The sequence below is a fragment of the Pinus tabuliformis genome, chromosome 4_2, assembly GCF_031772625.1.
Source record: "Pinus tabuliformis cultivar Carrire ecotype Pingquan chromosome 4_2, CPIR1, whole genome shotgun sequence".
In the NCBI taxonomy this organism is placed as follows: domain Eukaryota; kingdom Viridiplantae; phylum Streptophyta; class Pinopsida; order Pinales; family Pinaceae; genus Pinus; species Pinus tabuliformis.
In genome coordinates this window covers 128228864-128252573 of record NC_142304.1, presented here as the reverse complement: position 1 = coordinate 128252573, position 23710 = coordinate 128228864, and the positions used below count along the sequence as shown (strand labels likewise).

General features: G+C 42.3%; 1 protein-coding gene across 2 annotated transcripts in view; it reads left to right on the top strand.

Annotated features, from left to right (window-relative positions):
* The window catches only part of LOC149168576 (uncharacterized), a 227373-nt gene that overhangs the window by 63957 nt on the left and 139706 nt on the right, over positions 1 to 23710 (top strand). For both annotated transcript variants that reach the window (XM_089428316.1, XM_089428315.1), the window contains exon 2: positions 16147 to 16206. In XM_089428316.1, the coding sequence (XP_089284442.1) occupies positions 16147 to 16206 (60 nt within the window). The remainder of the gene's footprint in view (positions 1 to 16146; positions 16207 to 23710) is intronic.

Sequence of the window (23710 nt, the reverse complement as noted above, 5' to 3'; positions counted from 1 at the left end):
AAGTAGAATATATGGCGGCCAACACAACTACGTGCGAAGCTATATGGCTTAGAAAATTGCTTGTGAGTTTGTTCAGAAAGAGGATGGAGGCGACCAATATTTTCTATGATAATAAGAGTTGTATTAATCTCTCTGAGAATCCAGTATTTCATGATCAGTCGAAACACATTGATATCAAATGTCACTTTATCAGAGACTGTGTTCAGCTTGGGGCAATACAGTGCAGTATGTCTCAGGAAATTAGGTAGCAGACGTACTCACAAAAGTTCTAGGAAGAGCTAAGTGCATCTTGTTCAGGGAGCAGATTGGTATGCTAGAGAATCCGTTTCAGTAGCAGAAATAGATGGTTTCTTAGTTGCAGTGGCAGACAGTTGCAGTACAGATGCAGTGTTGGCAATCGCAGACAGTTGTAGTATAGATGCAGTGTTGGCAGTGGTAGAGTCAGCAACAGTATGGATGCAACATTTGCGCAGTATTTGGTGGGTAGTGAAGTCAGACATTAGCAGCGCAGAGGGAGATGTTACAGAACAGGGTGATGCTTCGACAAGGTGCATTGCTAGAGCACATCCCTCACTTAGAGGGAGTGTTGATTTCTGGTGGCATCGAATGCGCATCAAGTCTCAAAATTTACAGGGAGGCTTGGACACATGTATTCCACAATACCCAAAAATCGATTTGGGAAATTCCACCCGGAGACAATTTTATTAAAATAATTAATTATTTTTAATGAGACCCTAAGTCTAAACTTAGGAAATTTAAAATAATTAAAGGGTATTAATCTGACTGTGGGTGAAACTTCTAGAAGAAGACGAAAATCGAGTTCAAATGATTTGAGCCATTGATTAGAATCTAATCTGGGCAGTTGGTTCTTAACTGGAGGATTATGAGGACTTCAATGGGCATTTGTAAAATACACCAAGTAGATACTCAGTTACCCGAGTAAAATCGATTTTCTCACTGGTCGAAGTTTGGTAAGAGGAAATTGATTCAGAGGGAGAGTTGCAGGTGAGGAGGAGAGAGAGGTAACAGTCTTCGTCGAGAGTGCAAGAGCAGAAAAAACAGAGTAGAGAAGGGACAATGCAGAAGCTGTGACGCAGAGGGACATCGTAGAGGTTGATGCTGGGATTGCGCAGTCCTCACGCAGAAGTCGACATGGTGAGACGCAGAGGGGGCAACATGTCCTCTCATGGATTAGAATCTCGCCGGGAAGTGTGAGAGAACTGTTAGTAAATTTCTCACAGAGATTTCTCTTCTATTCTGCTAGTTGTATCTTGTACATGAGATTTTTGCTGAAGATTAATAAAGAAACGCTCATCTGCTGCACCTGTTTTCTCGTATTGGGTTTTTCTAGGGACAATTGTCCAAAAATAACTGTCATTGTGATTGTACTTGTGCTAGTATTTTTCCTTGCATTTACTTTCCGCAGTATTTTACTTGTGAATAGTAGGATTTATTTCGATATTTGCCGTAGAAACACTGTGAATAACTTATTTTTGAATTAATAAGTGAAGAAATGATATCAGTCGCTGCAGTTGGATTTCTATCTAGAAATTTTCACATGTATTGCATACCTCTACCCAAAGAAACATAGGTAGATCCTAGTTATGAATCATAGCCTTTGCAGCTTCAATGATGAACCCATTCTTTCACTTCACAACCCCATTTTGTTATGGGTTGTATGTAATTGTCAACTCCCTTTTAATTCTTGCCTCCTTGAAGAAATCCTTGAAGTCATTGGAAGTATACTCACCTCCATTATTTGACGTCAAGACCTTGATCTTCCATTCTGTTTGGTTCTCCACCTAAGCCTTACACTCTTGAAACTAACTAAAGATCTCATCCTTGGTCTTCATAAAGAAGATCCAAGTCTCCTGAGACTAATCATTAATGAATGTCACATAGTACGATGTTCCCTATATTGATGTGACTGGCATCGATCCACACACATTTGAATGAATAAGATCCAAGATCCCCTTGGCCCTGCTCTCATTGCTTGAAAAAGCTGCCTTAGCATTCTTTCCAAGTGCACACCCTCTTTACATACTTTGCTGCTCAATATTGAACTTTGGGATACTAGTGAAAATCTCCAGCATAATCGATAACGCCCTGTAGTGTAGGTGTTCCATCCTTCTGTGCCATAGCTCACTTAGGTTGTCATTCTCACGTACCAAGGCCTGAACTGGCTTACCTTGCAACCTGTATAAATTTCTCTCTATCTTCATTGACCAATGCTGTGCCAAGGCTAGATGTCTCTGGATGAATGAGTATTTGTCCTTTTCGAAACATGATGGAAAAACCGCCATCCTTCGTAGCTGAGATTGAGAGCAAATTTTTTCTTAGTCCTAATACGCATAGCACATCCTGAACTTCCAACAAACTACCTGACTCAAGTTGGAACTTAATTGTTCTTGTTACCCATCAAAATGGGTTAACCCCATAGGAGGAAGATTTCCTCCTACATTTGACAGCCATTTGGCTAGCAACCCTTGATACTCACTATTCAATGATGATATGCCACGTGCCTCTCCCATCTGCATCAACCACATATCTCTGACCATTCGACATTTGCACTTGGATGAAGGTGGGCTGCTATTCAAAAGGTACTTTGATCATTTTACAATCGGGTGCTTATACTTGTTTGTTTTGGGCATCTAGTATGTATAAAGGGGTGATCTGGAAGATTGACCGATCTTGATTGAACCAAGGGGTTCAATCTTTTTATCCTTAGTGCAGCGGGGCCTCCCTTGAGGCTTAAGGTTATAGGAGGGGTACTACTTGGAAAACCTAGATTGAGATAACGTGTTCATTATTCCCTACATCATACTTGACACTTTCCATGCCACATTACAAGATCCTTATACCGCCTCCATTCTTCGGGTCTAATTTGTCATTGGTTCATTGTGATTTGGACCCCCCTTATGTCCATACTCCTTGAATAGGGTCGAAAGACATTGCCTTAGAGGTTCATGCAGCCAAAAGAATGAAAAATTATATCATGGCCACAACAAAAGAAAAAGAAGAAAATTAAAATGCAAAAGATGGTTGGGACATAAAATAGTGCGTGGGCAAAAGCCTAGCATGAGCTCTACTCTCCTCATTGTTAGAAAATCAGAAAGATAGAAATATTTTCTTATATAGATAATTACTTGTGATTCTTTTCTCTTTATGTTCTTCTTTTATCTTTTAATTCATCAAGCAATTACCAAGACAATAACACAAGGACAACAAATGTAGGCCGACAACCAGGGCAAAACCCCTATCTAGGGGAAAAGTTGAAAACCCAGTCAACAATTCTTCCTTAATAGTTTCTCGAGATAATCCAAGACTCTAGACCCTGACAGAGACTCCCTCCGCACCAAGTCAACCCTCAATCCTTCTTGCAGATGAAAACCCTTCACAAGCAGCTTCGACCCACTAGCAGCGTCGACCTAGCAACAATAGTAGCAACAACTTCGAAAAAACTTGGAGAACTTCGGTATTCCTTGATACACCTCAGAACCGGGTGAGAGTTATCCCAAAATTTCGATTTTGAAGTTTACTATCTCCTTCCAGAAACTTGCACTCCTTTCCAGCCCTTCTTCTAGCCCTATCTCAACTTCACGCTTTTCTAGCATTCAATTTCAGAAATCGAACTATGTGAGAGAGATTGAGATGCTCCAAATGAATTCGAATTGCCTTGTATATATAGCCTTCTAAGGAGGTCGAATTACTCTTCTTGAGGCCGACTTGGTTTGCAGGAGACTAAATTTATTTTTGACTCAAAAAATATTTTTTTTACATGATTCGAAAGCCCAAGAAGGGTCTCTTTTAATGTAAAATGACTCTAATGACTCAGAATAAATCCTAGAAGTCCTAAATGGGGACTTTAACCTAAAACATGATGATGCAAGCATGAAACCCATGCTTTAATAAGTCATAGAAATAATAATAAAAATATTTTCTTTATTCTTTTGATAAGTACATCTCAAATACATTAATGAAGACCGAACCTAGTTACACATTTCAACACTTCCTCTTAACTAGGGAGGTATTCATCAGTACAAGTACAAGGAAGATCTCAGAACACACGAACTATGAAGAATTTTAGGCACCGTAATACCATGGACTAGATTCCTGACCAGGGCAATCTATCCATGGTCCTCCAATAGTTTAGGCACTGCAATGCCATGGACTAGATTCCTGACTAGGGCAATCTATCCAGGTGGGACTAAGATGGACTAAAGCTTTTAGCCTCTCTAGGTACCATCAGGCTTACTTACTAACCATCAACCTAGGGATCTAGGTGCGTATCCAAGGTCAGAGCTCCATGACCAACGCCACCCTCCCTACTTCGGGAACTAGACATCAACACAAAGTGTCGACCAGATGTCCTCCCAGGCAATGTCTCACACACAAAGCCTCAACTTCCCGATTATTCCAATCGGTAACAAATCCTCCCCGATCAAACAGATTGGCAACAAATCTCTCCAATCAAACTGATTGACAACACTTAAGCATGTGAAAACATGCTATCAAACTTCCGAGAGATTTACCTGTACAAACACAACCCCGATTAGTAACAAACTTTCAAATGTACATACATATAAACCTCCGGGGTCTTCCAGACTACTTGATGTTGCTTCTCAACTTTTCATAGTAGGACTTAGAGCTTTCCCGAATCCCAATGAATCTTGATAGAATATTCCTCAATCATACAACTTCCCTTCCTACTTCTCATGCAACAACATATTCCACAAATAGATCCGACTTTTCTTATCTCAACAACCCTTCAAAATACATTCTCCAATTTCATCTATCAAGGTGTTCATCATGACTATGATATGACTTCCCTCTCAACTAGGGAGATTCCTTTGATCCAAGCTCCCTCTCAATTCACAGAGATTTCTTTCATTCAAGCTCCCTCTTAACCTATTGAGATTTCATCTAGGCTCCTTCTTAAATTCGAGAGTTCTGCTTCTTTCCACAACATTGGAGAATCCTTCATGGCTTCTTCTTATCAGAGTTATCATGATCATCATTATTCACATCATGCTTATCACATCAACTTTACTTCACGAACATATTCACCATCTTGAAGATTATTTACCTGCGTAACTTAGATAGCAAGTACAACCAAATCTATAGAAGCATGAAGTTAACCATATCAAAATCACAGAAGCATTCAACTTTTTATATCAGATGCCCAAACTTAATTGCAAACAAGAGACACATACTCTTCAATTTCTTGCTAGGGTTTTGTCATAAACCCTAGACTACTTCATCAAGACTTTGAGCATTTCATAACAACTTTCATTACATCTAGTGTTTCAATGTTTCTTCCAAAGGTATGACATACCCTACTACAACATATTGCAAACCCTAGAAACAATTTAAACAAATATAGATCTACAATGTATCTAACAACTTTCAGAATTCATATGGTAGACTTCCCACTAGGATTCCATAAAAACCCTAGATTTCATACATGAGATTCAATAATCAAAATCAATCACAATTCAATCAACAACATGACTAGCTTCCACTAGGGTTTGGTGCAAGCCCAAGATATTTTTAAACAATCAAACATCAATCATAACTAAAACTCAGATTTCAATAATCTTACACAAATCTCAAATTATCACATAGTCATCATATATCAGAGATTTGGACTTCTACTAAGGTTTGTTTAGAAAACCCTAGAATTCACAAATACTATCATCCAGAGAATCAAACTTCTACTAGGGCTTAGTTCCAAACCCTAGGACTCATGACCGTTAATAGTCAGGTCAACTCATATATCTAGGACACCATCATCATGCACAAGCATATCATAACATGTGTTAGTCAAACCCAACTACACAAATATCAACAAGAGTTCATATAACAAACTTGATCATACTAGGGTTTGATCGGACAAACACACACAAGTCAAGGATTTCATTTCTAGGACATTATAAGGGTCTTGCTTTTACACCCTACCAAATCCTAATGATCTAGGGTTTCAACATAGCAAACCCTAAATTACCAATACTTCAAAGGTTCAGGATTTTAGACATTACCATTCAATCCTAACAAGTTAGGGTTTCCATAACCAGACCAAAACCCCAAACATTAAAACATTAGACATCTTTCTTTTGACTTCAATAATAACCCTAAGTAGGCTAGGGTTTCACACATAATCATCGACATACCCTTAAGTTAGGGTTTTTCACAATGAACCTTTCTAGGGTTCCACAAGAGTAATCAAAGATATGAGGAGGGTAGATTTATCTAATGATGAATCACCCAATCAAGAATCTTTAAGATTCAGGAAAGCTAGACAAAAAGATGTTAGTAATAGTTTATCAAGAATGAATATGGAGAGAGCAAAACTTGTAATTCAAAACATACCTCTTGTTTCTTAACAAACCTTGTAATTCCAATGCTTTGTCTTGTGAGGTCTTTTGCCTTGAGTCTTCAACAAGTTTTCCTAAACAAGGAAAATAAGAGTAGAAATGTGATTAGTATTTAATGCAAACAAAACCAGATAAGTAAGGAAAACTAAAAATGAAAATGGTAATAGGATACTTATCTTTGGAGGTTGATGAGGGCTCCCTCCAAGCTTGAGGGATACCTATAACCTTAAGAACAAAAATAAAAAAAATGTTTTTCCAAAATATGTTAAACCTAAAAACTAGAAATCAAAGTGAAATAACAAAAGCTTAGATCAAAGGACTTTAGTAGTGTAAGTCCCTTAAATCCAGTTCTTCGGGCTTAGTCTTCTTTGGAGATCCTTCTTCAACTACATTGGCTTGATCCCTACTTCTCTTCTTGTTCTTCGGATTGTCAGGACAATCACTTCTATAGTGACCCATCTTGTGGCATTGGTAGCATTCTATCTTGGACATATCAACCTTCTTTCTTGGCCCTCTTGACTTCTTGGAGTGTCCTTTCTTGTGAGAGGCGGAGTATGCATTTGACACCTTTTCTTCTTCGTTGTTGGATACTAAAGAAATTCTCATTTCTTCTTGGGTGCAAGCATTCCACAATTGTTCAAAGGTGGGAGCTTCTTTCCAACTATTGAGACCTGAAGCAAAAGAGCTCCAAGTAGGTGGTAATCCCAATAGTGCAGTGATTACTAGCTCCTTCTCCGGTACTATTTCATCTATGGCTTGAAGTTCATCTCTAATCCTTGATATCCTTACAAAGAAGGAAGCCACAATATCATCCTTTGTCATCTTAGCAGTCCTTAACTCATTCTTCAAGCTTGCTACTTGACCAATATTTTTGATAGTGAATAATTTTGTCAATGCTTCATACATTTCTTGAGCATGGTCTATATTGGAAATGTATGGGACAAGATTGTCCTTTATGGTTTCTACCATCAGAGTCATAGCTAATATCTTTAATTCTTTATACTTCACCTTGTCTGCATCATTGGATTCTTCGATAGGTTTCTTCACCTTCCCTCTGACCACATCCAAGACCTTGTTCTTTTCAAGAATGAGGTCAATTCTCTTCTTCCAAGATTTGTAGTTTGATGCTCCTTCCAACTTGTTCTCACTCTTTAATGTGTTAGACATTGTCCTTGAAGATAGTGAGCTTCTTCTCTTATAAGAGCTCTTTATATGATCCCTAGATCAATCCTTTAGATTCCTTCTAATAGATACTCAAGACTGCCTTTTTCCTCCTTCACCTTAGATCTGATACCATGTTAGAAAATAAAAAAAGCAGAAAGATTTTCTTATATAGATAATTACTTGTGATTCTTTTATCTTTATGTTCTTCTTTTATCTTTTAGTTCATCAAGAAATTACCAAGACAATAACACAAGAACAACAGATGTAGGTGGACAACCAGGGAAAAACCCCTATCTAGGGGAAAACCCAGTCAACAATTCTTCCTTCAATATTTTCTCGAGATAATCCAAGACTCTAGACCCAGATAGAGGCTTCCTCCACACCAAGTCAACCCTCAATCCTTCTTGTAGATGACAACCCTTCACAAGCAACTTCGACCTAGCAGCAACTTTGACCCAGCAACAATAGCAACAGTAACTTCAACCAAACTTGGAGAACTTCGATCTTCCTTGATACACTTCAGAACAGGGTGAGAGTTGTCCCAAAATTTCGATCTTGATGTTTACTATCTCCTTTTAGAAACTCGCACTCCTTTCCAGCTTTTCTTCTAGCCCTTTCTAAACCTCACACTTTTCTAGCTTCGAGCTTCAGGAATTGAACTATGTGAGAGAGATTGAGATGCTCCAAATGAATTTGAACTGCCTTGTATATATAGCCTTCTAGGGAGGTCAAATTACTCTTCTTGAGGCCGACTTGGTGTGGAGGAGACTAAATTCATTTTTGACTCAAAAAATAATTATTTTTACATGATTTGAAAACCCTAGAAGAGTCTCTTTTAATGTACAATGACTCTAATGACTCGGAATAAATCTTAGAAGTACTTAATGGGGAATTTGACCTAAAACATGATGGCCCAAACATGAAACCCATGATTTAATAAGTCATAGAAATAATAATAAAAATATTTTCTTTAATCTTTTGATAAGTACATCTCAAATACATTAATGAAGACCGAACCTAGTTACAAATTTCAACACTCATTAGCCATCACCTAGTTCTTGAGCACATTATGCTTCTTTACATCAAAAGGAACCCTTGCATGTCCCAACCTCGATAAGCAATGGCTTGTCTCATCTTAAGGAGTAATATAAAATACTACATCATAAAGAGCAAGATCTAACCCTTGAGCTATGTACCATAATACAAAGCATTATGAAGAAAAAGTAAAAGACACTCTAGAGGGGTGGAAAACGCTGGCCGAGTACGGTAACTCATGCCTTCATGACTGCTCCCTCCTTCACATTTATACACTCAGAATGTGGACTCCCCATCAACTGTCCTCTTGACCATGGTTCTTGGCCATGAAGCCTTTTTCCCCTCCATTGCAATACGATTACACTAACAACTATTGATTTAGGGGTTGACCTTGGAAATGCCACTTCCCCTTGATGGCTCGGAGCACCTAATAGGGTTGACTGTTAGCCACCTCTATCAAGGTAGGGAATACCTTTACGACACTCGGTCTAGTTAGATATTGGAAGGTGATCCAAGTTTGAAGTATTAATATGCCCCTTAACATCCAAGTTTGGTCTACTTGGATGCTCAAATGATCTTAGTCTCTAATGGATGGTTGCTTTCACTTGAGTTCGTGTTGGTCTTGTTAGGTGGTCCATAGGTACCCAGGCCTTTCAAAGAGATAGATGATTTAGCATATGCATCATTGAGACTCGAGAGTTTTGGGCCTTATGATGACTTGAGTAGATGACATATGTCTTGGAGCACCCTTATGACTCAGGATGTTGGTCTACTTTGACCCAGCATAGAGGATTCTTGATGATTGCACTACTAGGCCCATGATGCTCCTCGGCTGGCCTTGACACTACATGATGGGTAGAACATGATTTACAACCTAGATGAGGATGGTATTCTATGAGAGACTAGGGAGGGCTTGTTGGAGAGAGTAGGCCCTGTTTTGACCATTGGAGACCCATGAAGATGACATGGTGACACCCCAGTTGGACTTGGAACCTTGGAGGATGATTTGAGGGACACTTTTCAAATTTTGGATGATCTTGGCACACATACATATTTTTAGCCTTCATCACACCATGACATGGCATTGGGTTGGCTTGTAAGCGAAGGTTTATTTAATGCCAAACTTGTTTTAGGGGCTTCATTAGATAAAATTAATTGAGATAGACCTCATATAAATAGAGGTCACCTCATTCTTGTTTCTCATCATCACTTGTGGAATATTTTTGGCCTAGCTATTGTGTCTTGAATTCTTGTGGGGATGTGGTTTCTTGTGGAAAGTTTGCTTTTTGGATACAAGCTCTTGTTGTGGAGATGTCATTTTGGGATAATAAAGGACTTGTTCATGCATTTCTTGTAAGTACTCTTATTATTGATTATCTTTTGAATGATTATTGCATGGAATGGTTGTTGTTAGGATTTCTATGTGCTAGTTTTATTGAATATTTTTCTATGGAATCTTGGCTAAGTGTTGCATGTCTTAACTAAAAGAATATATGATAAATCGCTTCAATGATCTTCATGTTAAGCTCTTTTCATGACTTTATCCCCTAGCAAAACGATTGTTAGGGCTTTGAAAACTAGCGTTTTTCTTCCTCTTACTCCATACTAGGATTTGATTTCTCCATCAGTAAGTTTCCCTTAGAATTCATCACCCAGGGATCAAGCACTGACATCCACATAGGTGATCACACACCATAAGAAACCTTTCTAAATTTATATTTCTCCACACCATCAAAAACCTTTCTAAATTTAAATTTTTTCCTCTTTGACAATATTCAGCCCTTAAGGCAACTTGTGAGGCTAGGGCATAGGGCCGAATTCAACTAGGAGTGTGTTGGCCTGTGGGAGGGTTATTCGCGTGGTTTGAGTCTCACTACCTCAAAATGCGCCCTTTTCCACGGTAAATTTTGCCTTTTTAGGGCTGACGTTAGAAGCCATAGGTAATTTTGCCCTAGGGTAGCCCTAATCTAACCCTAGGCTTCTACTTAGGGTTTCTTGAAGGTTTGTTGCTCCAATTATTGATCATATCTATCCTTAACAATCCTTTTCTTGGCCTTATGTACCTTGGTAAGCCTTTGTCCTTGCTTATTCACTAAGCCTTACATTATAGGTGCCCTAGATAGGCCTCTTAGAGTGCACACTTTGCCTTGCTTCGTTGGATTGTGCCTTTTCCTTAAGCTGAGTGCCGCTCTTGAGCCTATCCTTTGTCACCTCTAAGCCATAGACTTAGAATACCTATTAGGTGGCAAATACCAGGAAGCCTCCCTTGTGGTGATTCCTACCACCTTTAGGATATATGATGATACCAAGGTTTGGGATCTAGGGAATTTTAGGTTGGACAATTTGTTGCACATGGGAAAGAATTGGCGAGAGGTATTGGGATTGACAACATCCTATTGATGCATTAGGAGTTTAGTGGGGCCTTCTTCAGATTCATTTGGGATCCTGGTATTGATGTGAAAACTCTGGAATTGTTTGAGGACAAGCATTCTCTGGAAGGGAGGACTGTCACGTCCCTTTCCAAGTGATCATCAAAGGGAAAAAATGGGACCCATGGTAATCACCCATGGTATTTTGGATGACCCATGGTATTTGCCCATGTTATTTGAATAGATTATGACTTTAAAGGGAAGACTAGAGCTCTCTAATGAACATGTTGGATGATGATTTGGTTGATGTTTTGATTATTAGTCTGAGAGCTTTTGGAGCTTGAAGATAAGGGTGAAAATCCATGTGAGGAGGGTAGTTTTGGTGGTGCGAGATCCACCTTAGTTGATCTGGCGAGAATTGGCTTCAGTGTTGAAACTATACCCCCTAGCCGATCTACAAGGAGGGATCCTATCAGATCTCTTGTTTGTGCTTTAGTAGAGAAAGAGGAAGGAGGGACCATACAGATCCTTCATTGGTGCTTTAGATTGGAAAAGAGGAAGAGTCAATCGGACTTTTCAACTGGGCCCAATGTTGAAGACCTATCATTTTGGAGGCAACAACAATCTTTAGCAGATGATATATTGAAATTCCTAAGTCTATGCGTTAGAAATTTAATATGTATTCTTCTGGTTTATTTCTTCTACTTGTTAATTATGAACAAGTTATTTAAAACATATAAATAATGAAATAAACACAATATAGTCTCAACAGCAGAAAGAAAACAAACACACAAGTGACATTGTTATTTTTAGACAACTCGTCCACGGAAAAACCGGTGCAACAATTATGAGGGTTTGTTATTATGCAGTATTTCCTTGAGTACAACTGGGTGCCAAACTGGCTCACCTGACAGAGAAAAACAACTCGCAGTAATACCTCTTTATTCGGAAACAGGTATTCAGAAAACCTGTCCCACGAAACCCTCTCCATCAACTTTGAAGCACTACGCTGGCCCTTCTGGCCTTTGCGTCAGCCCTCTGAGGCACTGCGCAGCCTTTGAGACCCTCTGCATCACTCCTACTGCCCTCTGCGTGGATGACACAATCCCTTTGGCCTCTACGCTGTCTTTGCTGGGCTCTGCGTGGGCTCTAGCTTCTTCGTCTGCCTCTCTGCCTTTGTGATGGTCTCTCGGCACTATCTCTGCCTCTCTGTCAGTACTCACTGCCCCTTGCTGTTGATCACTGGTTCGACTTTACTTAGCAAACCCCGCTCTAGTAAATCGAATGACTAATCACTTTGGTGTATCTTCCAACTGACCCTCAAGCCTCTTCTTATACTTTTCCTGTTGGTCCTTCAACGACCGAGATTAAATCTCTAATCAACGGCTAAGATTAAATTTGGCTTGATCCATGACTTTTGGAACCTTCTAACCCAATTTTATATTAATACCCATGAATATATTATTTTTCCTAATTTTAGACTTAGGAACTCCATTAAAAATATTAATTATTTTAATATCTCCCAAACCAGTTAGAATTTGCCTAAACCGTTTCTGGGTCTTGGAGATCTCATGTGCTTTAGCCTCTCCACCAATTTTCATGGTTAGAGCACATATGATGCTACCCCAAATCAACACTCCCTCTTAGAGAGAACTGTGCACTAATAATACTCCACACTGAGCATCACTCTGATTATCCGGCACCGGTACCTGTGCTGATGCTGGGCCTTCCTGCCCAACACCCTCTGCACTACTGCATCCTGCACTGCTGCACATGGCCCTGCCACTGCCACTATTGCATCCGTACGACATCTCCCTCTGCATTCGTGCTACTGCTGGTCCATCCTCCCAACACTGCATCTGCACTACATCCCCCTCTCATCATGCTGCATCGTGCTACTGCACTGCAAATCAGTTACTGAGAAGTAACTGATACACCCAACTTTTGACATCCCTGTCAGGCTAGAAACACTCTCGATGTTGAAACAACTCCTTGCATCTCGCACCGCTGCAAACCTCTCTGTGCCATTCTGCACTGTTGCAACACTCTCCGTGCCTCTCTCACTGCCCGGGGACTCCTGCACTGTAGCACTCTCCGCCCCTTCATCCACATCCATATCTATTGACATCCGCCAGTCCTGCTACTCTCTCTTCGGGGCTCCCGTAGCAAGGTATAATCCAAGAGGTTGGGTACCTCAAGGATCCTGCCCCTCATTGCTTGTAGTCCTCTTGACTACAGCTCGATGTCTCCCCACCTCTTCTCTAGAGACACATGAGCACTCATAGCACAATCGTCATCCTCCTCTACCTCCTTTTCCACCTTTGCTGGCGCTGCCTTGGAGTTAGACGCCTCTCCCTTGTTCTTCTTCCTCGGACACTCGTTCGCATAATGACCTAGTTCTCCACAGTTGAAGCACTTGACCTTGGAGAGGTCCTTTTTCTTCCTCTTCTCCTACTTTCTCGCAGATGCTAGAGCCGCATCCTCTTCCTCTTCCTTCTTGATCCAGACTCCTATGCTACTACTTCCCGTCTTGCTCAGCTTTCTGATCTCCTCTTGGCGAAGAGCTGCCCGCAATTCTTCCCAATATGGAAGATCCGCCCTGCCCAGTATGCTCTGGACAAATGTCTCCCACTCCTTGGAGACTGCGTTAAGTGCGGTCCTCTCCAACATCTCTTCATCCGGCGTGGCCCCTATGGAAGTCAGTTGGTCCCAGATCTCCTTCAATCGATCGAGGAAGTGATCTATCTGCTCCCCCTTCTGCATTTGGTATGACCGCCGCTGATTCTCAAGTAACATCTTCCTCTGCACGAAATTATGTTGGTATAATTTCTTCAAGGCTTCCCACATTTCATTTGCCGTTTCCTTCTCGGCAATATGTTGGACCACATGATCCTTGACCCCATCAAGGATGATGCATTTCGCCCTGGCCATTGCCTTCTCGTACTTATCATTTTCAGCTGGGTCAATTGGGATTGCCACTGTTCTCAAGGCGAAGGCCTAGATGCAATGTCTATCTAGAATGGATAGGATCCTGGCCTTCCAGACCACAAAGTTGGACGCCCCGTCCAGCCTGTCCTGATCCATCAACCCATTCATGGCCATCTCTTTGCTCTTCTCATCGACTTCTCCAAGTCTCTCTACTTCCCTCTGGAAGTTCTCTCTTCGACTCCTGCTGAGTCTCTCTACTTCCCGCCTGAAAGTTCTTTGCTAGACTCCCTCTGAGTCTCGATTTCCCTTCTGGAAATCCTTCTGCCAATCGTCAAGTTGCACCTCTCTGATCTTTTGTGCACCTGCAACACTGATCCAGATTCCTTGGCTAGAAATAGGCCTTAGTAGCAACTCCCTTTACCTTGGTTTTGCCCTGTTAGGTACTGTTCTGCTCACAGTGCCCCACCAGCTTCACTCTCGCAAACTGCCCACAGCTTCCTATGCCCCAACAACCAAAGGACTGAGCCTCTAGGCTCTGCGCAATCCCGACACTGGCTGAATCTGCAGCTTCTGGCCACAGTGTTGATCCTTCCTGGCTGAGAAAGATGATTGGGCACTGCGTAGGTCAGATCTGCCTCTCTCTGCCTCTGCGGTGACCCTTCTCTTGGCTCGAACTAATGATGCAGTCCCTCTGTGTCAACCCTTCTTCTGTTGCTTTCTGCAAGGATCAACTGCTGCTACTCGAGACAATTGATTTAGTTGTAAATGCTCTGCTTCAAGTCTCTTGTGATCTGCAACAACGCTCTGATACTATGTTGAAATTCCTAAGTCTATTTGTTAGAAATTTAATCTGTATTCTTCTGGTTTATTTCTTCTACTTGTTAATTACGAACAAGTTATTTAAAACATATCAATAACGAAATAAACAAAATACAGTCTCAACATCTACAGATCAACATTTGAAAAGAAACAAACACACAAGTGACACCATTATTTTTGGACAACTCGTCCCGAAGAAACCCAATGCGGGAAAACTGGTGCAACAATTATGAGGGTTTAATTATTATGCAATATTTCCTTGAGTACAACTAGGTGCCAAACTGGCTCACCCGACAGAGAAAAACAACCGGCAATAATACCTCTCTATTCGGAAACAGGTATTTAGAAAGCCTGTCCCACGAAACCCTCTCCAGCAACTCTGAAGCACTACGCCGACCCTTCTGGCCTCTGTGTCAACCCTTTGAGGCATTGCGCAGCCTCTGGGACCCTCTGCGTCACTCCTACAACCCTCTGTGTGGATGACGCAGTCCCTTTGGCCTCTGCGCTGTCTTTGCTGGGCTCTGCGTGGCTTGCGCTGGCTTCTGTGTCTGCCTCTCTGCCTCTGTGCTGGTCTCTCAACACTATCTATGTCTCTTTGTCAGTACTCACTGCCCCTCGGTGCTAATCACTGATTCGACTTTACTTAGCAAACTCCGCTCTAGTAAATCGAATGACTGATCACTCTGGTGTATCTTCCAATTGACCCTCAAGCCACCTCTTATACTTTTCCTGTTGGTCCTTCAACGGCCGAGATTAAATCTCTAATCAACGGCTAAGATTAGATTTTGCTTGATCCATGACTTTTGGAACTTCCTAACCCAGTTTTATATTAATACCCATTATTATTTTATTTTTCCTAAGTTTAGACTTAGGAACTCCATTAAAAATATTAATTATTTTAAGATCTCCCAAACCGGTTAGAATCTGCCCAAAGCATTTCTGGGTCTTGGAGATCTCATGTGCTTTAGCCTCTCCACCAATTTTCATGGCTAGAGCACGTCCGATGCTACCCCAAAACAACATGATACAGCCAAACATGCCATTACTGCAGGAGTTTCACAGGTTCATTTTTGCATGAAGAAGATTGATTGGCATGTAATATGTGTTGAATATTAATAAAATAATTGGCTGCATTTTTGCTGCCCATTTTGAGATTTTTTGTGTTTATTTGCTGCATAAAGGTTTAATATTTAACTGAATACAAGCTACTTGATGAAATGTCCCGACTCCCAATGGTTTTCTTGCAAACTGTTCGTTAAAATGTTTTAAAGAAAATTTATTGACTTATATTGAAAAGGGAAATTACATTAAATTTAATTGAAAGAATGAAATATTTAACATTTTTTAGTCCTTGTCCATTTTTTGGCAATATTTTGAGTCTGATTTTTCGGCATTGTTTCACATACAAGATGTTGATTTGGTAATGGAATATTAAGATAGAATGTTTTTTTTTGCAGGGGAGAAGCATTGTCAACTCCAAATGCTCTTGACAGGAAAGTCCTCCAAAATGCTCAAAGGTGAGTTATCATATTCTACAAAGCCTATCTAGATGTTTCCAAAGATTTTTCATTGTGTTGTGAAAATTGAAATTGCAAAGTATTTTCTGTCACTGAAAGGCTGTCATAGTGATATTTCCAAAGAATAGATTGCCTTTTCCATATACGTGTTTTGTTCAATCATGCTTATGCCTAAAAGCATTCAATTTGTGAAGTACTCTGCATCTTAAATCTATTGTATTATCCATGTTTGATAACTTCATGAACCTGTGGCAGGGATTAGTGGTTCTTGAAGTTTCTCTAAGTTGACCATTGTGAAGCACCCCGACATATTATGAACATGCTGTTGAAACTGACATTTGTTCATTTCCATTTTTATTTTCTTATGTAGTCAGGTAGAGATTTAACAAGTAATTTTGATATATTAATACATTCTCAGCATTGCAGAATTATATATTTTAGTGGTTATTCAGAATTGCAGACTATTATATTTAAAGCATAGCTATAACTTTTAGCTAAACTACCCTAAAATAAATATCTCAATATTTGGTTAATAAAATACAACGGTGATATGAGATAATTTATTAGTCCACAAATGATCAGAACAGTAGGTCAATTGGAGTAGGTAGTAGTTGGCATTAATAAACTACAGGTGTGAAAAGGCCAAAACGCTACTCGGAAAGGCTAAAAAAATAAGCGAAAAAGTACTACAACAAAGAAAAGAGCATTGATGATGTTGCGAGGGGAGTTTCAGCATTACAAGGGTTTGTCTCCCTGGTACCTTGTCTCCCTATGGAGATGGGTTATCTGATCCTCAAAGACGATGCTGTACATAGTCTCATTGATTTGTTACTCAATGTGCCAAACACTGGAGGGTTTACGTGACACTTAGTGCTACTTGTCTGATGCTACCACAATATCCAAAAACTAACACTCCCTAAATCGAGGTAATGGCATGTTGTGTAGGCAAAGGTGGATCTCCTCCTTCACCTTGTGGCTCTCCCTCTCGTCTAACTGCCTCCTGCTCGACCTCCTCCTCCTCCGGCTCACTATCTAAGAACACCTCTATATAGTGGCCCCCTTACTCGACCTCCTCTTCCTCCGGCTCACCATCTAAGTACATCGATGTCTTGGTGCCTATGGCGCCTGGCATGTGAAGCACAATTTCCTCCTCTAGAGGTCTCTCCTGGTCTCATCATCTAGCTGCCCATGTCTGGCCCACTCCTTTTGAGGAGGTCTAATGTCCTTACCTTTCTGAGGAAAGGTAGGTTTGGAAGGCCTTGGTGCTCTAGTCTCAGGGACTGCATCAAGCATGTCCCAGGTTCTGCCAACCCCTCGATGAATAGCATGATCAACTTCCCCTTCGAGATATCAGAGACCACCACTGCTAGTCGCTAGAACTCTGCCATATATGTCTCAGTGATGCCTGTTTGTCTCAGGTTAGCTAAGTCCCGGAAGTGTAACTCTAGGTCTTTCCGATCGAACCTCTCTACAAGTCTCCTCATGAATTCAGTGTAAGATGTGTTGGTGGCTTGTCCCAAAGTAACCAACCCGTGGTACCACCACTCTTGCGCATCTCCATCCAAGTGTAGAGTGGCGAAGCGAACAACATCTGTCTCTTGCATGGTGTTCAAATGGAGGTAAGTGTCTAGCTTCTGTATCCATGCCCTATCCGAACTCCTGGTTGACTCATCAAAGTTGGAAGTGTAATCTTCCATACCAGCTTTTGCGCATCCTAGTTCTGATTCTGTTTACCCCCTCTGGATGATGTTCCTGCTTCTGATCAGTGCTTCTCCTTCAGATGACAAAAGTCTCCAATGGATAAAATCCTGTTGATCCTGGGGTCCAATGCATCATACTCGTCAATCCCATCTGCAAAGGACATAATCAAATCCACAAAAGTGTTCGACTTCCTCCCCCTTTCTGATTCATCCAAAAAATGAGGCATGGTAGGGCGGCTAGTCTGACCATATGTATGAGTGTTATTATGTTGCATTGTGCGTGGCTCCCTTCTTCGATCCTGGAATGTAATGTTCGAATTTATAGCTAATAACAAACACATGAACTAGGCTATAGCAAATAAAATCATAAACACTAATGCACCATCAAAAACACCAAGAAGATGTGCAAATAAGCTGAGCCATTTATTATGAGCTGTAAGGAGTGCATATAGCAAGGAACAAGTGCACCTGGGCTTGCATAAGCAAGATGGAGCAAACCCAAGTGGAGGAAATGACCCCAAGAGCTAGGAAGCTTTGGCCCAATATCCTCTGCGCAAACCCAGAAATTGGCAACTGCTGCTGCACTAGAAATGCTGAGAATTGGCCTCTATGATACCTGAAATCGCCTGAAAATGTAGCTGTAGCTTCTCCCAAAAATACTCATCCAAACCGAGAAAGGAATCTGCCCCAAACCAACCACTTGGAAAACCCACAAATGGTGCAATTACCAGCTAAATAATAAAATGTTCCGCTCGACAAAAAGAGGATTTATGGCTTGAATATTGCCCGGAAAATTCTGCAACTTTAACCCTGGACTCCTCTCTACAAACCCACAAAAACCGAAAAAGGGTTTTGGCTAATTCTGACCTTCCAAAATTGCTATATTTTGGCACTATGGCCTCCTGAACGAAGACTCTGTCCCCCACTGATGAAATCTGCTGAAGTCCTCCTTATTTCTCCTCAATCTCCAATAGGAATGATAAAGTTTTCTCAGATGTTGGGGAAAAGTCTCACATCAAATCCCGACAGAAGATAGCTGAAATCAACTCCATAGAAATGCTGTCCAATGACCCCCCTGCGCAGGCCCTAGGAAGATAAATTTGTTCCTCTCAAAGGTAGCAATCTCCAACCTTGAAATTCTCCACAAAGCTTAGTCTTCCCATGGAGCAGCTTCTCTAAATTTCTCCCGGCAAACACCCGCTCGAAAATAGCTAAAATAAGTGGCACGAGTTCCTCTACTGCGTCCTCCTTGGAGCACGAAATAGCTGAGGGGAATCGCTGAAAGATGCTCCCAAAATTCCACAAGCCTCCCTTCAAATGTAGCAACAAATTTACCTCCCTAGGGTGGCACTCGAAGTCCACCGAAAGAAGGGTGAGTTCTCCCCTTGGAGAACTCTGTGCTAAACAACACTTGTGACCCAGCTGAACAACTTGAGCAACAATGTGTAAATGTCAAATTATCAAAAGGTGCCAATTGCTGCCCCCAACCTTCTATTTATAATTGTTGCCTTACTTTTCCTTGTGGGTCCCTCCAAATATTTCGACCTCCCTTCACAAAATCGATTTTTCTCCCAAGAGGTGTGTATTCCTTGAGGGGTGGCCCCCACATTCCACCAACTTTAATATTTGACCCACTTTCCCTAAGTTGGTACCCCAAAAATGTGTTAGCTCCAAAATGGCAAAAATGGTAGATCTCTTCTAGTAGAAATTTATTGAGAAGGGACATTACAGTCCTCCCTGCCAAAAATTGCTTGTCCTCAAGCAATGTTTGAACAAGCTCTCTCTCGGTTGATCCAACTATTAGTATAAGCAATACTGAGGTCCCAATTGTGCCACTGAGCTACTCTCGATCCATGTGTCATCCTTTCATAAAGGAGTTCTCAGATACTATGAATCCAAGCCATCACGCTCAACGTGAAGCACCCCTCGCTCCATGCGCAGGCCCAAGGTGTAGGGGCGTGAGAGTCCTCCCACCTTCTGTCAATAAGCAGAGCACTTCGATGCTGCCAAGCCCTTGTAAACTCCTCAGAAGGTTGTCCCACCAAAAAATCAATCCTGGGTACCTTAAGAGGGAACACCCGAAGATACAGCACAAGTCCCCTAAAGTAGATCCCTCGTCCCGGTGTCAATCATGACCACCCCCTGCGGGTTACATAGCCACCCAAGTAAGGCACCATCTCGTCTCAACTGGTCCTGGGAAGTTAAGTGCCTGCTATCAAACAGGGTCCCAATGGCAGAGTTGGGTGACCTCCCCCCGTGAGAACCCACTCTCCCCAATTTGTAACACAACTGCTCAACCTTGTAGCTCTTGGGTCCTAGACTAATCTCAAAGTGAGTCCACCAAGTGGATGCTGCATCGGTCTAACCATAATTGCGACCCTCTCATGCTCCTGCAGGGTCATCCACTCTAGTGAATCTCTGCCACAAATCCAATAAAGGGCAACTCCACTGCACGCAGGTCTATCCTGCCAGGGCACCCTACCAAGGTCTCCATCTACCAATCCATGCCCAGTCTCCTGTCGAAACAATAGGGAGAAGGGCCTTCCTCGACATGTAGTGGTCATCTTGATGGTATCCCGCCTGTCATCCGAAGGAGGATGCAATCCTGTCTTCGACATCCCCATGATCCTCCCAAAACAAGGTAATCCTCTAACTCAATGGATCCCTCGATCCAACATCCAGATTGGAGGCCCATCGCTCCTAACTCTTGCTGCCTGCCACTAGGTAGTGCTAATGATCGCTAAGAACCGCACATGCCAATCATCCTGCCATACTAGTGTAGTGCCCCAAGTCATCAGCGAATCTCTATGTGGTGAAGTACTCTCCGTGCAACTGAAACCTAATGGAAGACCTGTATGATCTTCCCTTGTTCAAACTAGCACGTCCCTGAAGGGGGCTGAACTGCCAAGCCTTGAGAGGCCGAGATCCCGTGCTGATCGCAAAAGGAAACTGCCATGCTGATGTTGTGGATCTCTAGTCACAACCGATGGTCCAACATGCTCATACTGGGTCCTCCCCTCCTGTATCTCTCGGCCACCATATAGGTAATGACCAAAGCTATGCCCAACATGTGGGGGCAACTCAACAATGCTCGAGCCTCCCACCCAATGGCTAGCCTCGACCCTCAACAACAATAACGAATACCCGCTTCGCCATGTGGAGAAAACCTCAGTGATCTCCCATGTGTTGATCCAAGAATGAGCTAGATCTCTCTCTGTTAGGGTCCTGCTCATCTCGAAGTGGAGTGATCCACTCATCAACTGAAATCCTGGCTCCCAAGTTTGCTGCGATATAATTCTGACAACTGCTGTGATCCATCCGTGCCTCACCTCTGACCCATGCGGGTATAGGCTCCATGTATCAAGGGATAATCTCGTGTATATGCCATGACTCTACTCTTGCCTGGCCACAAGACAAACTCTACCATCTCGTCCCCGGATGGTGTACCCAAAAACTGCCAAAAGCCTACGTGCCCTCTTGTAGAACTTGTCTATCATCCCCTCCGTCGCATGCCCTTGCAATGATTCAGAATGCCTTGTCGAAGGTGTGTCATACAAATTCCCCATAGTCATACCCTCAAGGGTGGACTCAGGGGCAAAGCATATGCTACCTCTACAACATACCATGTCATCCCTACACCTCCACGTGCCAACACGCGCATAGTCCGTCTGCCCCAATGGGAAAACCCCTCTTGTCCATGATACTTGGGGTCACATCCATCCGCCCCAGGTGAGTCTCTTGCGCCCTACTGCTCGTGGTGAGGGCATCAAGGGACAACAACCAACTCCTCTATGACTGTATGCAAACCCTTATGGATATACTCAAGAGGCGCTCATCGCTGCATATCTCTATACAGTGTACACCATAGAATGCCACAGTCAAACGCTGAGTCAGTGTGCAGTAACCTACATCCTGTCAGGGTCGCCATCTCTACTACCACACCTCCATGACCTCGAATGGGTGGACCTCCCCTCCTAATCCTCTTAGAGAGATCTAACAGGCAAACCTCCCTACGTGCCAGTGGTGGTGTCATTAAGGTGCTGTTGCCTAATGTCCTCTGCACCCCACATATCCGTAGGAAAGCCTCATCCCCGTACAATGCTCTGTCTGGTGGCCTGCTGATGCCACCTCCTTCGATCAGCCCCTGCAAGAGTATGCTAATCATCCTATGGCTCCACGCCTGATCCACATGCCAAGACAACTCACAAAGTCCACCTACTCCCTTGTCAATCCAGCTAGCCACTAGTGCTACTCGGAACTCTGATAGAAAATTGTGGGTGTGTGTGCCCTCAATCCCTGGATCTAGCGCACAACTACTACCATCGCCGAATGACTCCATGATGTGATGGGGAATTCCACCTGGATCCCAAAAATAGTTTGGCCCTCGAGCCCCTCTGGTAACCCAAGGCCCTTGCCGAACTATGGCCATGAATACATCCTGACACCTAGTCCGCTTCATCGGGTACTAGCTCAATACCTCTTGCCATCCAATCCCATGAGAGGGATCAAATGCAGGGGTATCAATATACATAACAACTCCACCTTGCGAGTGCTGCGCCCTATGCAACTCATGTTGCCTCGTCTCACTATCCTGGTCAACATATACGATCTTTCTAGGTAATTTAGCCACTCTCCCTCCAACGTGCAGAGGTAAACTAACAATATTGCAGGTCCCCTCTATGTAAGCCTGAAGAGAGCTAATGACTGGAAGTTAAGCCTGAAGAGAGCTACTGACTAGAAGTTAAGCCTGAAGAGAGCTACTAACTAGAAGTACTGCAACTCTGCTAGTTGCCTGCGTATCTATCTGCTCCCTGTTGATGGCAGGACCAAAAGATGACTGCCCATCCTCCTCCATCATGGGCTCAACAGGAGTCCTGAGCCACCCCACCACAGGTAGCTCCTCAAGCATAACATCCTCATCTAGCTCACGCTCCTCAAGGTGCTCTCCATGTTGTTGTAGGTGTGAAAATTTGGATGCCCAAATTCCTACTGCAGCAACTGATTACGTTTCTTCTATTTGTTAATTCTTGAACAAAATTATTTACTATTTTCTACAATAAACACCGAAATGAATACACTGCAACATTCACCATTTAAAATAAAATGTGGAAACAAGAAACTGAACAAGAAAGAAATACAACACACACCTACAAAGTTATTTTTGGACAAATGTCCCCGAAAAAATCTAGTGTGGGAAAACCAGTGCAACAAATCTGAGGGTTTTATTATTATGCAGTAGTAATTTCTGAATACAATCTCTGGATGCCTTCCCAACAATCTAGTTACAAAGAATATCACTGACAGAGAGGTAAGTGAGGTTACCTCACACTATCACTGGAAATCCTGGCTGATCCAGTCATTGAATGAACTGCCCCTCGCTGCCTCTACGCTGCTTCTGCGCAGTCACTGCGTCAGCCCAACATCACACCCTCTGGGGACAACATCACTCCTTCCGGCTGATTGATTTGCCTCTGAGATTCTGACTTCTGCTCTCTCGGTCTCACACCCCGACTTCCAGCTACATAAATCGATCTCCCCAACAAATTTTCGGACTTCCTCAAGGCTTTACGCTGCCTCTGCATCAACCTATGCTGCCTTTGCGTGGCCCTGCGTCAACCTCTCTGGCTCTGTGCTGCCTCTGCTGGACCTCTCTCTCTCTTCTCTACTAAGTATTCTCCAATCGGGAAAGATTTCCTTTTGGATAATATCCATGTCCCTCACTGCAAAAGATCACTATCGAAAATCTCTCTGGCAGCTGCTCTGTGTCAGAAAATCAAATTTCTGACCTCCCCTCTGTGTGTTCT